The 14,477-nt window shown below is 26.8% G+C and overlaps 4 protein-coding genes across 4 annotated transcripts; 3 read left to right on the top strand and 1 right to left on the bottom strand. All coding sequences in view use genetic code 6, as the record gives it.

Moving 5' to 3' along the window:
* Positions 1-33: 33 nt before the first annotated feature.
* SS50377_23013 (uncharacterized protein) lies at positions 34-5,265 on the bottom strand (the record flags this gene model as incomplete). The annotated part of the gene is made up of 1 exon (XM_067906885.1): positions 34-5,265. One exon carries the CDS (start codon positions 5,263-5,265, stop codon positions 34-36), a length of 5,232 nt encoding a protein of 1,743 aa, XP_067766153.1.
* Positions 5,266-5,415: 150 nt separating this feature from the next.
* On the top strand, positions 5,416-5,823 carry SS50377_23012 (uncharacterized protein; the record flags this gene model as incomplete). Its single annotated transcript, XM_067906884.1, has 1 exon — positions 5,416-5,823. One exon carries the CDS (start codon positions 5,416-5,418, stop codon positions 5,821-5,823), a length of 408 nt encoding a protein of 135 aa, XP_067766152.1.
* Positions 5,824-6,673: 850 nt separating this feature from the next.
* Positions 6,674-8,215, top strand: SS50377_23011 (Glucose-6-phosphate isomerase; the record flags this gene model as incomplete). Its single annotated transcript, XM_067906883.1, has 1 exon — positions 6,674-8,215. One exon carries the CDS (start codon positions 6,674-6,676, stop codon positions 8,213-8,215), a length of 1,542 nt encoding a protein of 513 aa, XP_067766151.1.
* Positions 8,216-12,981: 4,766 nt separating this feature from the next.
* On the top strand, positions 12,982-14,472 carry SS50377_23010 (Beige/BEACH domain-containing protein; the record flags this gene model as incomplete). Its single annotated transcript, XM_067906882.1, has 1 exon — positions 12,982-14,472. One exon carries the CDS (start codon positions 12,982-12,984, stop codon positions 14,470-14,472), a length of 1,491 nt encoding a protein of 496 aa, XP_067766150.1.
* Positions 14,473-14,477: the final 5 nt, after the last annotated feature.

Here is a 14,477-nt window from a genome sequence, read left to right as displayed (position 1 = left end):
ATGTAATGACTAATATAACCTATTTAAAAACAGTCACAATTTTTTAAAAGTAAAACCATCTAGGCCAGGATTTTCATTATCTAAACCTACTGAATTAACTATATTTTTAAAGCTTTCTAACTTTGCCTGCTCTCTTCGATCTGCAATATATCCTTCATTATTTAATGGCACTTATGTCAACAAGCTTAGCTTTTCTTAAGGTTTAGGACGTTCTTGCTGTTTAGATATGACAATTTCCCGTTCAGCGTATTCTCTCCTTATTTTATCATGTAAATTTTTGTAAACAGGTTTATTTTGAGTGATTTCACTTTTATAAATAGGTTCCTCAACACCACTTAACCCAACTATACAACATGGAACTACATGTCTAGGTGGTGATTCTTGTCTATTATTATTACTATTATACCTTATGGAATTAATTTTCTGTTAAACATTCTTCTAAGGGGATTTCTTTGTTTTAGGTTAACTTACAGATATATCTTCCTCTCCAGGCAATTTAAAGCTTCTAATAAAACTAGGCGCTTGTTTATTATTACCTTATAAAAATGGCATTTTAACTGTAGAATCTCGTCTAAAGCTGCCACCACTTTTATACCCTTTTCTTTAATATCCTTAACTCACATTTTAACTAGCCTAAATTTAACTCATTTGATGCCTAGACTTAGAGTTACTTAAATTTTCCTTAATATCATTAACAGAACTAATAACCTAAAATGGTATTTAATATTTACTATCTGATAATACATCTTATGTCTCAGTTTGTACAATAGCGGCACACTATCTAGCTTGTTCTCTAACTTACTTTGATTTGATATTACTTTATAGAAGTTAAATAACTTCAGGATTATAAATTACTTGTGCAAGTCTTTAAATATTACTTTCATCCGCCTCATCATTTTAAAGTTATTTCATAAATTCTGGGTTATAAAGAACAGTCGAAATTTACTTTGCGGTCTCTGTAGAAAATTTACTAGATGCTATTAAATTTGAAACATTTTTACTATAAAATGTTTTAACAACAGCGTTCAAAGTAGCCTTATCTAGCATACCATGTGACATTTTTTTAGCTATATCGGTGTTTAACAAAATATGATCAGATGTTTTAATCTGCTTTTCAACTTATTTAGCTTCACTTCTCTGCTATACTAATTTCTTAAGCTCTATATCTGAAATATTATTACCAAATAATATCCTTATAACTTCTGGGTCAAGCAAAATATCAATTATTCTCTTAACTTCTTCTGATGATATCTGGTTTTATTATAATCGTCTAACTCTTCCTGGTTCATAAAGTAAAAATAACTTTTTAGCTGTATTTTTATCAATATCAGATTAAAGGAATTTTTATACGACCGTTGCATCTTATAATATTTATATCAGTGACAACCTTGCTTCCTCTGTAAAATTTTCATTTCCTTTTAGAATTTCTTCATAAAAATCATCAGCAAAAATATTTTTCAATTTTTGCATTAATTATGAATGAGCATTTTCAAACTTATAATTTTCTAAGCATGATTAAAGATTAGAAGCCATTTTTTCTGGTGTGTATAAATCATTTTGAACTGTTAAAAGTAAGGCTTCTTCAATTTGTGATTGATCTAAATTTTCATTTTAAAACAAGGTAACTTTTTCTTTATTTTAAACTAATAACGGAAGTAAATTTGAATTGAAAAAGATCTGCTTTATTAAAGGATGTGTTTTTTCATCCAGGTTATTATCTTAAAACTACTAGCATGTATTAGGATCGAATAGTTGTTATACTATTTACTTATTATGTTCATCTAGCTATGGTAGCATATTAACAACTTTCTTTAATGTTGTTGCTTTATATAATTATTTTGCAATTGAATCCATGTCTTTTTAATCTAAAGGATAGTCTTATAATACTTTTTCGGAAGTAAATTTATCTGTAAGTATATATTATAATTCGTCAACGAGCTATAAAGATTTGATATGATTATTTAATGTTTGATCCGTTTCCTAAGTTTCATTTTCAATATCGTTGTTTAATAAAAATGTAAAAAGCTGATCTTTTAATGCAGTAACAATTATCTTCTTCTTTTCTTCCTCAGTAGCTATTTATAATTACTTTTCTGATAACTATATATTTTTGGGTTGGGGCTATCCACCTAAAATTTCTATTAACTATTCTTTAACATTTACTTTTTAAGGGGCTTTCACATCTTATTTGATTTATATCAAATTTGAAATATCTTTTTAATTATTTGATATAGTTTCTGCTTCATATTAAGACTGTAATAGTGGATTTTACTCTTGATAAGAAATAATATTCTGGTTATTAAGTATTTTATCATTTGAAATTACTAGATTATCTTCATCTTTAAAACTATCATGTTCTATTAATCTAATGAATTCTTCATCATCAATATCTGACTCTGTTACCTAATCTGATTATACATCATCATTATAATTTACAAACGATATAATTGAATGATTACTAGCAACTGCTTTAATTTATAAAGCAAGAGATTCATTGACTTAATCTTCAATATGTTCTTCAATTATACTTCTAGGATCAATTGAAATACTAGTAAGTTAACTATTAACTGCGTTATCCTACTAGTGGTTCTCTATTTCAGTATATGGAGAGTCAGCATTGCTATTTTGCTTCTTATAATCTATTGAAGAATTTAACTGATTATTTATCATCTAATTATTATTAACTGAGGTATGTTGATTTTATGAAATTGGAATATAAGCTTATACTTCCATTATATCTTTTACCGACTCCGTCTTATCCTGATTTTAAGAAATAGAATCGTTTTTCTCATCTGGTAAGACAAAATTATTTGTTATCATTTGATTATTTTATTTCTCCTTAGTCAGTGAAGTAACAGAAGATGGGCCTAATGGTTTTTTATCAAAACTCACATTAGGTTTCATATTTACCTTATTTTGCGATGGTTTAGAAGTATTAATATTTTTCGACTAATTACTCGTTTATTTTTAATTATTATTTTTGGAATTATTATTTAACATTTTATCTGACTAGTTTCCTGTAATACCAGGTTTGTAATTAATATATTATGACTCTTTTGTTGGAAAATTAGGTGCTTATTAAAGAATCTCTAAATTTATTTCTTAAATATCCTCTTTTGTACTATTTGGTACCGTATTATTTGTAATAATTGATGCATCTTTTAAAGTCTCAAATTTAGGACAACTTGAAATTTAATTGTTTTGTGCATTATTTCTGAGAATTGATGAATCTTGATCTATAGAACTATCTGTGGCAATAATTTTTTAAGAAGTAGTTTAATAATTCTTTTAATTTACTAAAGGAATTGGTGGTCTAGCATTGTTTCCACTTTTATGCAAATTATTCTAGGAATTTATAGATATATTTTAATCAATTCCTGGATGTAAAACATTGCTAGGCTTAATTATATTTTAATTAAGATTTTTATTTAGTTCTTCTTATATTTTTTGTAGGTCATCGTCTTCTTAGAGTGAAACGTCAGACTATGAATATAAGGATTTACCTCCAGATTTATTATTACTATTAAGACTTGCATCTTTATTTATATTACTATTGGCCAATATACTTTCCTATCTATATTCTTGTAAAAATTATTCTTAAACATCTTTACCAAACATTTCTTTTAAAAACTAAGTCTATTGGACTCTTTTAATATTTCTTCCTCGAAGCTAACTCCTAAAATCAATTATATCACCCAATACTTTCTTCATAACATCATCCACATCATCCACACTCCAGTTAAATCCTAATACCTGTTTACCAGAGTCAAACTCTGTCCTAAAAGCTATTACATCACGTATATTTGAATTCTAAATAGCACTACTATTACCGTGACCTTATACACCACTATCGTATAGATTTGATTTGGTTGTACTTGTTTAAAGCTAAACTTCTGGAAATTATTACTTGAATTCTACTGTTATTTTTCGCTTCTTTCTTTATTTCTCCTAAGGTTGACTTTATGATACTTCCATCATAGAATCTGTTACATTACTTAGGTCTTAAGATTTTTGTGAAACCTTCAACTATTGAACTTCTTATATTAACTATTCATTTTAATCTTCTAAATCCTCATTGCTTTTGATAAGTTAGTTTAGTTTTTAATTAAGCTCATTTAATTAATTTTCTTTTTCTACTATAGCTACAGATTAGCTTTATTCACCTTCTTAAAGATTAGCATCAAACTCTATTTTTAACTTTTCAAGTTCTCTTGTGGTTTTATCACTTTTGATCTTTAGCTTATTGTATTCTTACGCCACTAGCTGATATTATTTTTCTAAATTATCAAAATCCTTAATTTATGTTTTGAGTTAATCAATAGATTCTTATTTTCTTTCCAAATAAATCTATGAATCATTATATTGTTCTTCTACAAGCATATTGTGCTTTTCTAATTCTGCTAGTCTATTTTTATATTATGTCAGCTCCTCGCGCATTGTTAATCTTTCATTAGCTAGATCTGCCTCTGCTATTTTTAATCTTTTGGTAGTCTCCTTTAATTCAACTCTAATTTTTTCACCTTCTCCTAACTATTTTTACATAACGGCGCATTACTAGCTTAATATTTTTAATTTAGTGGCATCAACTCTAGGTTCTTTAGCCGACCGAGAGCGAATAGAGTCTAAGTTGGGGATATCTGGTAACTATAATAGCTCTTATGCTGATTATGGATTTTCATTAAAATCTGGAACATATTTCCCACCGACTCTATTCTTTTGAAAAACTTATTCCTTAATTGCTTAAAATTCTTTGACAAATTTTTATCTTTCAGACACTAGTTATGATTACAACTAATCAATTATTCGTTATTAAACATCAGATTATGTATTATACCTGCGCAAATCAACTTCTAGGGCGTCGATTTTAAGTTATTATTTATACTTAACGTCAATTTCACTTTCATATGTTTTTCCGAAAGCTGAAACAATAGTATCAGTTAGTAAATTGTCTAAAGCTATACGAGTTTAATCTTAAGCATCTTTAATAAACGGTTCCAAAATTGGTAATATCGATCGTGGTATTTAATGATCAGATAAAGCATTAGTATTAAGTTTCGGCTCAAACATTACATAGAACTGTCTATTTTTGATATTATCGGATAATTCTGTGAAAGATGTTTTAATCTATGATGTATACTAAGTCTTTATAAGCTATATTAGAGATTTAACTTCTCTTTAAGTTTCTATTGTTAAATCTCCAATATTATACTCCTATTTGTGTTATTATTGTTCAGATTCAATAGAAAAAGTCAAATTTTGGTCCATTTTTTGCGGAGTAGAAAATATAACTATCTATATAAATAATAATAATAATATTATATATATTTCAACATAAATATATATTATAACTAATTATTGCAATATTTACTTGACAGTATATATTTATTTTAAATATTTATACTAATAACCTTAAAAATGCTAAATATGCCTTAAACTTATATAACTCATATTTATCAATAAAAACCTCCATATAGACCATAGTCTAAGCGCACTATAACATATTCTACAAATGAGAATTTACATCATAATAAACCTATTTATTCATCAGGTAGAACTGAATCATATTTTGATTTGTTTGAAAAATAGTAACAACAGAAAAACTTTGAAATACAAAATGAGCTTAAAATAGTTCAACCTGGTATGGAATTTACCAGCTAATTCTCATACCCATAATATTAAAAATAGAAGAGAATTCATAGTAAACTTTGCAAAGAACATTAAATTGAGCAAGAAATAGACGAAATTTGTTCAGATTTTTTGGGTATGAAAAAGCAAAAAGTAATAACTAAGTGTCTCAGTAATTTCAAAGTTAATTACTATTGAAGGTATGGAAGATGTTTCATAGTTTTTCAAAGCATAAAATATATAATCAAATTACAGGTTATCTTACATATTGAGGTTTAAAATAAAATTTTATAAAATTTAAGATTGGCTTTAAGTTAATTTTTGATATATAGTCTATGCGGATAAAAAAATAAATCGTATGCATTAAATGAATATTTATTTTATATTTTTTACAATCATCAATCACATTTATTCGAGTAATCATAAAAAACTAAATATAATTAACTTAACTTGGTTAAATTCTTTGATATCATATTATCTATGATTTTAACTTAGGTAGCTGTTATTTGTTTATATAAAGACTAAAAATAAGTACATTATAATGTTTATTTTATTTTTATAGTTTAAGATATACGTCTACCGTAAATTACTATAATCACTTTAAATTAATTACGACGATGATTATATATGTTATTAATCCAAAATTATGAGATTAAATGAATATTTTTAATTATCTGCTATAATAATATATTTTAAATCCGATTAATATATTAGAATTATGACAGAAGATAGAATGAAATAAATTAATTCTTTTACAGTAAGTAGTGAAATTTTGTGTAATAAATATTTCCATCTTATACTTAAAAACAAATTATTTATCCTAGTAAATATGCTATTTCCTTATTTTATAATAATTACTTATTTTCATCATCCCCTTGTAGTACATCGTTAGTATAAATGAAAGTAGTAAGATCCGATGAATTCTTCACAATCAATTAGATTATTGGAATATGAAATAACACCATAAGTTCATTGCGTTTAATCTTTTTCTATTATTATATCTATTATTTAAAATTTCTTCTATCAAATCTATCCACTCCCTCACCAAATGAAGACTACATATTACTCTGATGTTGATATGACTATCTCCACTAACATGACTTTCGATAGCAAAAGGTATGCTAAGAACTTCGAAATAGCTCTCGCTGAGTTTGCTGCTATTGAGAAAGGCGAAATTGTCAATAAAACATCTGTTGCTTCAGAGTCCGAAAATCGCCCAGTTGATCATTACAACCACCGTTTAACGCAAGAATTGGTACCTGGCAAGTCACTGGAACACTCTTTGAAGCTCTGGGAAAAAGTAAATACGTTTGTTTCCAGCATTAGAAACGACTACAAACACATCATTTTTAACGGAATCGGTGGCTCATATTTAGGCCCATACATGCTTATTTAGGCTATGTTGGGAGATGACTACAATCTTAGCCTCCAGAAAAGAGGCCTCCCATCCCTCCATTTTCTCGCCAACACGGATTCCGACTCGTTCTCGACACTTTTCGACCTGCTCGACGTGAAGAAAACGCTCATGGTGACCATATCAAAGTCCGGCTCGACCGCGGAAACGGCCACCAACACGCAGTGCTATCTGAACCTGCTCACCAAGGCCTCGTTGTCACCCTCTGCACACTGCATCGCCATCACGATTCCCGGTTCGAACTTGCACAAGCTCGCGGCTTCGTGGCTGCAAACCTTCGAGATGTGCGAGCCCACCGGCGGCCGCACTTCAATTTGCTCGGCCGTGGCAATGGTCCCCTGCGCATTTGCGGGCATCAAATTTGACGAGTTCCTGAAGGGAATGGCGCAGATGGACTGCGAAACCCGCAAGGCTGAGGGCAACCCCGCCTTGGAAATCGCTGCCATGATCGATTCGCTGATCAAGAAGTTCGCGGCGCCCAAGAACATGATCATTTTGGGCTACTCTGAGAGCCTGAAGCAGTACGCCCACTACTGCTAACAGCTATACATGGAGAGCCTGGGTAAGGAATACTGCAAGGACGGCAGAATCCAGCCCAGCGGATTGAGCGTTTATGGAGGAATTGGTACTGGCGAACAGCACGCCTTTATGCAGCAGATTCAGAAGGGAGTAGCTGACAGTTTTGTCAAGTTTATTCAGTTCTAAGAGAGGAAACATGAGGATTACGAAGATTCTAAGGCGGGCAGCATGGGCAGACAGTTATTAGCATTTTTGAAAGGCACTGAATTAGCTTTAAGCTAGAATGGTAGAGAGTTTATGACTATTACCGTTAAAAAATGCAGTGAATTCTGTATTGGTTAGTTAATTGCTTTAGAAGAGAGAATCGTATCTACTTTGGGTGCATTCTGGGGTATCAATGCATATGATCAGCCAGGAGTTTAGGATGGTAAGAAAGCTGCTACTAGAGTAAACGAGTTATCTATGAAATTAGATAAGGAATTAAAAGCATGCCATGGTACATCTGCTGAAATATTAGCTAAGATGTAAATGAAAGAGGATGCTTGGCTTGTTGAAGGTATATTAAGCGACATGGTTTATAATAGTAAAAGTTATAAAACTACTCTCAAGGGTTCTAGAACATTTTAAAATTAAAAATTTGTTTTCAAATTTGAGTGAAGGTTCTAATTCACTGAATTATCATATGATTATTGATGTGTAAACTTTGGTATAGTTGATACTTAATTACCTAATTATTTATATTTACAAATTTATTTAATAACTGGACTGTATGAAATAGTAATTTTTATCAACAAATAGTTAATATATAATTATATATAATAATTAGCAAAATAATAAATCAAATGACAGCAAATATAGTTTTGAAATATCTCCTTTAATATTTCAAAGAAGAAGAAATAAGCTGCTATATCTAACCTTTACTAAAAAATTAAATGAAAGACTAATTAATACTATAATGTTACGAACATTTTATAGAACAAAAATAAATAAAACAGATTACACTAACAAGCCCAGATTTATGTCTTGTAACATCGTTTACATAGTAGTCTATAATTTTTATTATGAATAACTATTAACAATTTTCAGTATAGTAGCTTTTTCTCTTTTTAGAGAAATACTATTAGTCTTGTTTCTTCAACAAAAAATTTAACAAGTTTCTCACTTATCGTTTAAAAAAGAATTACTGTGTCCCATAATTTGTTATATTTTTAATAGATAATAAATTAAAATATGATTCGATATTATTCATTTAATAACATTAAGATATGATATAATCAGTTGAACTCTGGATAAAAGTATTATAATAGGCTAATTATTAAAATAAAAAAATCTTAAAATAAATCCTTTTGACATCATAATTTTGCTAATAGGCTCTGCTTTAAATAGTATCGTAAGGTGTATTTGATTCTTAGAGAATTAATAAATCGTTAACTTCTGTTATATTATTTGATTTTGCCTCTCCATAATTTACAGATAGTATTATTAATTATATTGCATAATTCTATACTAAAAAATAAACCATAAACTATTGGATGTTAGTATATATTTTTAATATTTCTACAAAATAAGTTCAATACTCTGATAAGGTATGTGAACTTGTGTCTTAACTGTCTATATTTAAATTTACATAAACATAATAAATTTGTTTATATTTATCTTTATTGAAAAGTATTGTTATTAATAGAAGAGATAAATTTTATTATTATAAGTTGTAAGATACTTTGTTTTCATTAATTAATGATGTAAATTATAGTCATTCTTAGACTATTTATAATATAATTTTATTATTAGATAGTGATAACATTGATGAGAAACATCAAGATATTCTTGTTAATCTTTTTTAGTTAGATGACAACTTATTAGATAAATTTTTGTTAGGTAATTTGATTTTTAAAAAATTTCTTAGTTCAAAGTATATTATGACGTAAATTATTGACAAACTATATACTTTCACTACCCAATCTTAAATTGTGATCTGCAAAGTATTAATATACTTTATCAAACTTTATCAGTAAGAATCATCCTAATATTTAGAGTAGTTAATGATAAAACTCAATTAATTAATTGTATCTAACCTAGACTTATAATTATTATAAGTAATATTTTTACTTTAAAATGTTATATGTCATATTAATAAAAATAAAAACTAAGACTACTAATTATATGATTAGTCATTCTAATAAATGAATACTTATAAGAACAATAAGTAAACTCTGCTTCTACTATTATTCTCACATATACAATAAGATTAAAAAATTAATGATAGTGATATTTCAATATAAGAGAATTTTTAAAAAGATATTCAAACTTTACTTGAAAATAATATTTAATTTGAAAAGTCTAATTCTTTCAATCTTACTAATCTGCAAAAAATTCTTTACTATTTTAAATGTGTTATTGATAATAATTAAGATATGCAGACTTTTTTTGAATAAACTTTTATAATAGTTTTAAATAATATTTGTAAAAATAAGAATTATAAGCTTCATTAGATTTTACTAAGATAATTAGTTAATTTAAATTTTTATAATAATGAATCAATACTTGATAAATGTGTTTTGACTATTTTCTATTCCAGTCCAATATTCATTTAATACCTTTATAAGCATTAAAAGTTTAATTCCTTAATCAATTTAATATATAAAAGCTAAAATTATTAATACTAGTTACTTTAATTAGAAAATTAGAAGGTAGTTGATATTAAGAGCTAGGAATTTAAAATCACTCACGATGTTAAAACTATTTTTACTTATTCAATCTGTTCAATAAACAGTTTTAGTTTTAGTTTTAATTTTTCTGGTGGACACTAATATTCAAAGATGGATTTATTATTTTTTAATAATTTATTTATTTCTATTAAGATTAATGCGGTTGAAACCATTATATAATTGGATGTAGTAAAAGATATTAATATTTTTGGATTAGAATATTTTTCTAACTAAAACTTATCTACTGTTAGACTTTATGCAAATAACTAAGAGTTAATAGACTTTAATCTAGATTATAATCCATAAATAGTAAATTGTACAATAAAAAATCCATAGTATAGTACTTAATAGTTTTAGGAATCAGAAATAAGTTATCAGTAGTCTATAGTTAATTTCTCGTAATAATATAAAATAACTAGTATTAAAAATAATTTTGATGTTTTCAATACTTCAAATGTAGTTTATATGATGTATTCAGATTTATTAAATTATAAACTTATTGATAATTAAGATTTTTTAAAACTTTCTTTAGAATTGTCTATTAATTTAGGAAAAAAATCATAATATAAAGTATTATTACGTAGTGCTTTATAGAAAAGGTATGATTTGTTCAGTATTTTTGTCTAAGAATTGCAAGATATTCTTATAATCATTGATTAAAATTTTCGTTTAGGTTAAATTGATAAATTTTTCTTTTTAATATAGTAAATTTTTTCAGTAGTTGGAGAATAATTGTTAACATAAGAATAAATGATAACTTTGCTTAAAGTAGCAGTAATATCTTTTCGTTAGTTTGATGATAATTAGTTTTTATTTAAGTCATATGTTTTATTACAATTAGTTGACTAAGTAGATGAAATTGTTACTAAATATATAATAGAAAATATTGTATAGTATATTAACAAAGAGGAAGATATTGTAAGTCTTATAGTTATGTAGGGAAAAAGAAATATAATTCTTTCTTAATTAATGATTAACTAAATATCTTCAAAATTTTCATATTAAAATATTCTTAAAATTTTAGAGTATTTATTCTAGGAGACTAATTTAGATATTGCATAATAATTAATACTGTAGGTTAATAAATTATTATTGTTTAATGATCTTCAATTTGATATGAAATAGGATTCACAGGAACTGTTGATTTTAACAAAATATTTATCGTAAACTTAATACGAATAAAAATTAGCACTCCTTCATAACATATCTACATAGTTTTAGCTTGGTATATTATTTACATTAAATTTAAAGAATGATGGTCACCGGTACTGTTATTAAATTTTATCTAATTTAATTGAAGAAGACTGTAATGCTTTATAAAATAATCATTAATTATTATTAGGTGTTACTTATTCTATGTTAACTAAAGAAAATTAATATATTGATTTTTCTATGTCATAAATTTTGAAATTAGTTTCTATAATAACTATAAATAATACAAAACTTTTATTAACTTATTATTAAAATGATAAAAATATTATGGTTTAAATACTTAATTCATACTATTCTAATTAACAGATCTTATACGATGAATTTGCTTTAGATTGCACTATATTACTCTAAGAAATAAATGAGTATGATGATAATTTATGGGAATATTTTGCATGTAAATAGTATTGTTTTGAATAATTAGTTTTATTTTAGAAGAATAATCAAGTAAAGCATAACAAATTTATAGAAAAAGTACATTAATTCATATTTGCTTTTAATATCGATGAATAGTAATTATTACGATATATTGTTAATGGAAATATGAGTTAGTAAAGCGGGAATGTTAGAAATAATTTTGTAGCATCAATTGTATATTGTTAATAAAAAACAATTATAAAATAATAATAAGAGTAGTTATTACTAGAAATAATAGGGGATTATCATCTTTAGTTTGTATTTAAATACATATATGATGATATCCAATAACTTGTTGACTTATTTTTAGATAAGTTGCATGTGTCATTGTATATGTAAGTAAATATAAATAAAGTTATGAATGATGATAGAAATGTAAAGGTGAAAAATTTATCAAAATGTTGTTATAAAAAGAATAATAACTACAACATGATTTGTTACAAATAGATATGCCCTATTTGTGAGAATAAGTAATATATATTGCAAAAACTTCTTCATTTTATGTAGCAATGCTCTTCAGAATAATCAAATTAGATTGTATTATCAAATATAAAAACCTATCCATCGAAAAGATTTTTATTATAACCTCTTTTATTATTATCTAAAAAAATTTAATATCCTTATCTCCGTCCAAAAAGTGAAAAAATTGTGAGTGTGTTAAAACTATAATTGTTAGGTAATTAAATATTTGATATTTATATTGAGGATAGTTTATTATTACTAGTAAAGATTAAATAATAGTAGGAAAATGATATATCATCATTATTGAATATCATATAATAGAAATAGGAGTAGTAATGTGTACAAAAGGATGAATATGATAGAACTATAAATGATGGTCTATATGATTACGGAAATCACACATTAGATGTAAATTTTTAATAGATTAATTTAAATTCCATTAGATTGATTTACGAAAAGCGGTTATGTAATTATTTTTATATGTTGGAGTTAGTCTAGTATGATTCTCAATCTATTTAGTTAGTATTCAATTCTCAATTAGATTTTGATAAATTTACGTAACACTCAAGTTTTTCTAAAACTTTTTAGGAGAAGAAAATTAACGTATAATAATAGATAAAATAATTAATGAGATCATATAAATTTTAAGAAATTTCTGTATTTTCATTCATTTTATCAATTAATTATCTAGCTGGAAGATCATATGATGACCTATATTAGTATCCAATATTTCCTATGATAAGTGAAAACAGAATTTATAGTGAAATAATAGGGAAGTAATGCCAAGATATTGTTGATAAATTAGAGTAAAAACTTAAAGATAACAAAGAATCAATTACAGAAGCCAAAAATTCTTTATTTTAGACATTTTATTCTCATAGAGCAGTTGCTTCACATTTTTTATTTAAAGTAGAACCATTTACATCCATTTAGAGATATTTACAAAATGGCGTGTACGATTGCTATGATAGATAGTTCCACTCAATATAGAGTTAGTGGGACAAAATTATGACCGGAAAATCGCTTTCTGAGCTCACTCCTGAACTATTTTCTACTATGGAATTTTATACGAACATCAATAACTTAGACTACAACGAGACATACCAGTTTAAATAAGACGGGCTCATAGAGCTGGATAAAGTTTTTTATAATCTTACAAAGTTTCGCACACAATTAGAAACCAACTAGCACATAAATTCCTGGATCCAACTCATTTTCGGTAACTAAATTCCAGAAAACACGTTTCCGCATTTCAGTAAGAAATAGCAATACTAGTCTTTCTCAGATCCAGAGCTTTTAAAATCGCTCTTTTATGGAGTGGAGCCTGACCAAGTTCTTGAAAAACTATATATTTATGAACGGAAGGTCAAAATTAACTTTCAATCGAAAGAAGGGATTTCTGCTAATTTTCAGTGTCAGGAGCTTCCACTACCATATTTTATTTCTCCTGAAATTGATTAAGTACTTGAAATAGAAGAACATAACGTGAAAATATATTAATTGTAAAAGGGTGCTGAAAGGATACTTATTTGGCAAGTCCCAACTGGATCTCGTGCGCAATTTGCTAAATTTTTGGGACCGTAGGAAGTTCTTATTTTAGCCTTCAACGAGTTCTTCCTAGTGACCCAAAACAGAATCTAGCCATTGCATATTGATCTTCCCATCAAATGTTTTGTTCAGACAGAAAGTCGTAGAATTTTTTGTTTATATCAAGATTGTATTTATATATATTAAGTATACGATTTTAATTTTCGGGCCCAATTTGTGGTTTAAGTTGAATATTATGATCAAGTCTACACATTTAAAAACGCCTGGAACGGTGGCTTGACGAGTTTATTTTTACGAGAAAACAGAATATTTTTCCAGTACTTCAATAGCGCTCTTCGACAGGTTCTAAACGTTGAGTTGAGTAGAGGGTGTATCTATGCAGATTTCATATATTTCTACGATTTTCCGCGCTGGATTGGAACGATCAGCAAAGATGGGTTTCAAGTGCTAGAATTTGAAAGTTTATAGGTTGTTTATGAGATTTCTGGCGCGTTTGTATCGTTTTCATAGACTGGCAGGAGGGAGATTGGGATCAAGGGGCCGAAGGATACTATCATAGTTTCTATGTGAAGAAT

The sequence above is a fragment of the Spironucleus salmonicida genome, chromosome 3 (genome assembly GCF_000497125.1).
Source record: "Spironucleus salmonicida strain ATCC 50377 chromosome 3, whole genome shotgun sequence".
Taxonomy (NCBI): domain Eukaryota; phylum Fornicata; order Diplomonadida; family Hexamitidae; genus Spironucleus; species Spironucleus salmonicida.
This window is presented reverse-complemented; position numbering and strand designations above follow the sequence as displayed.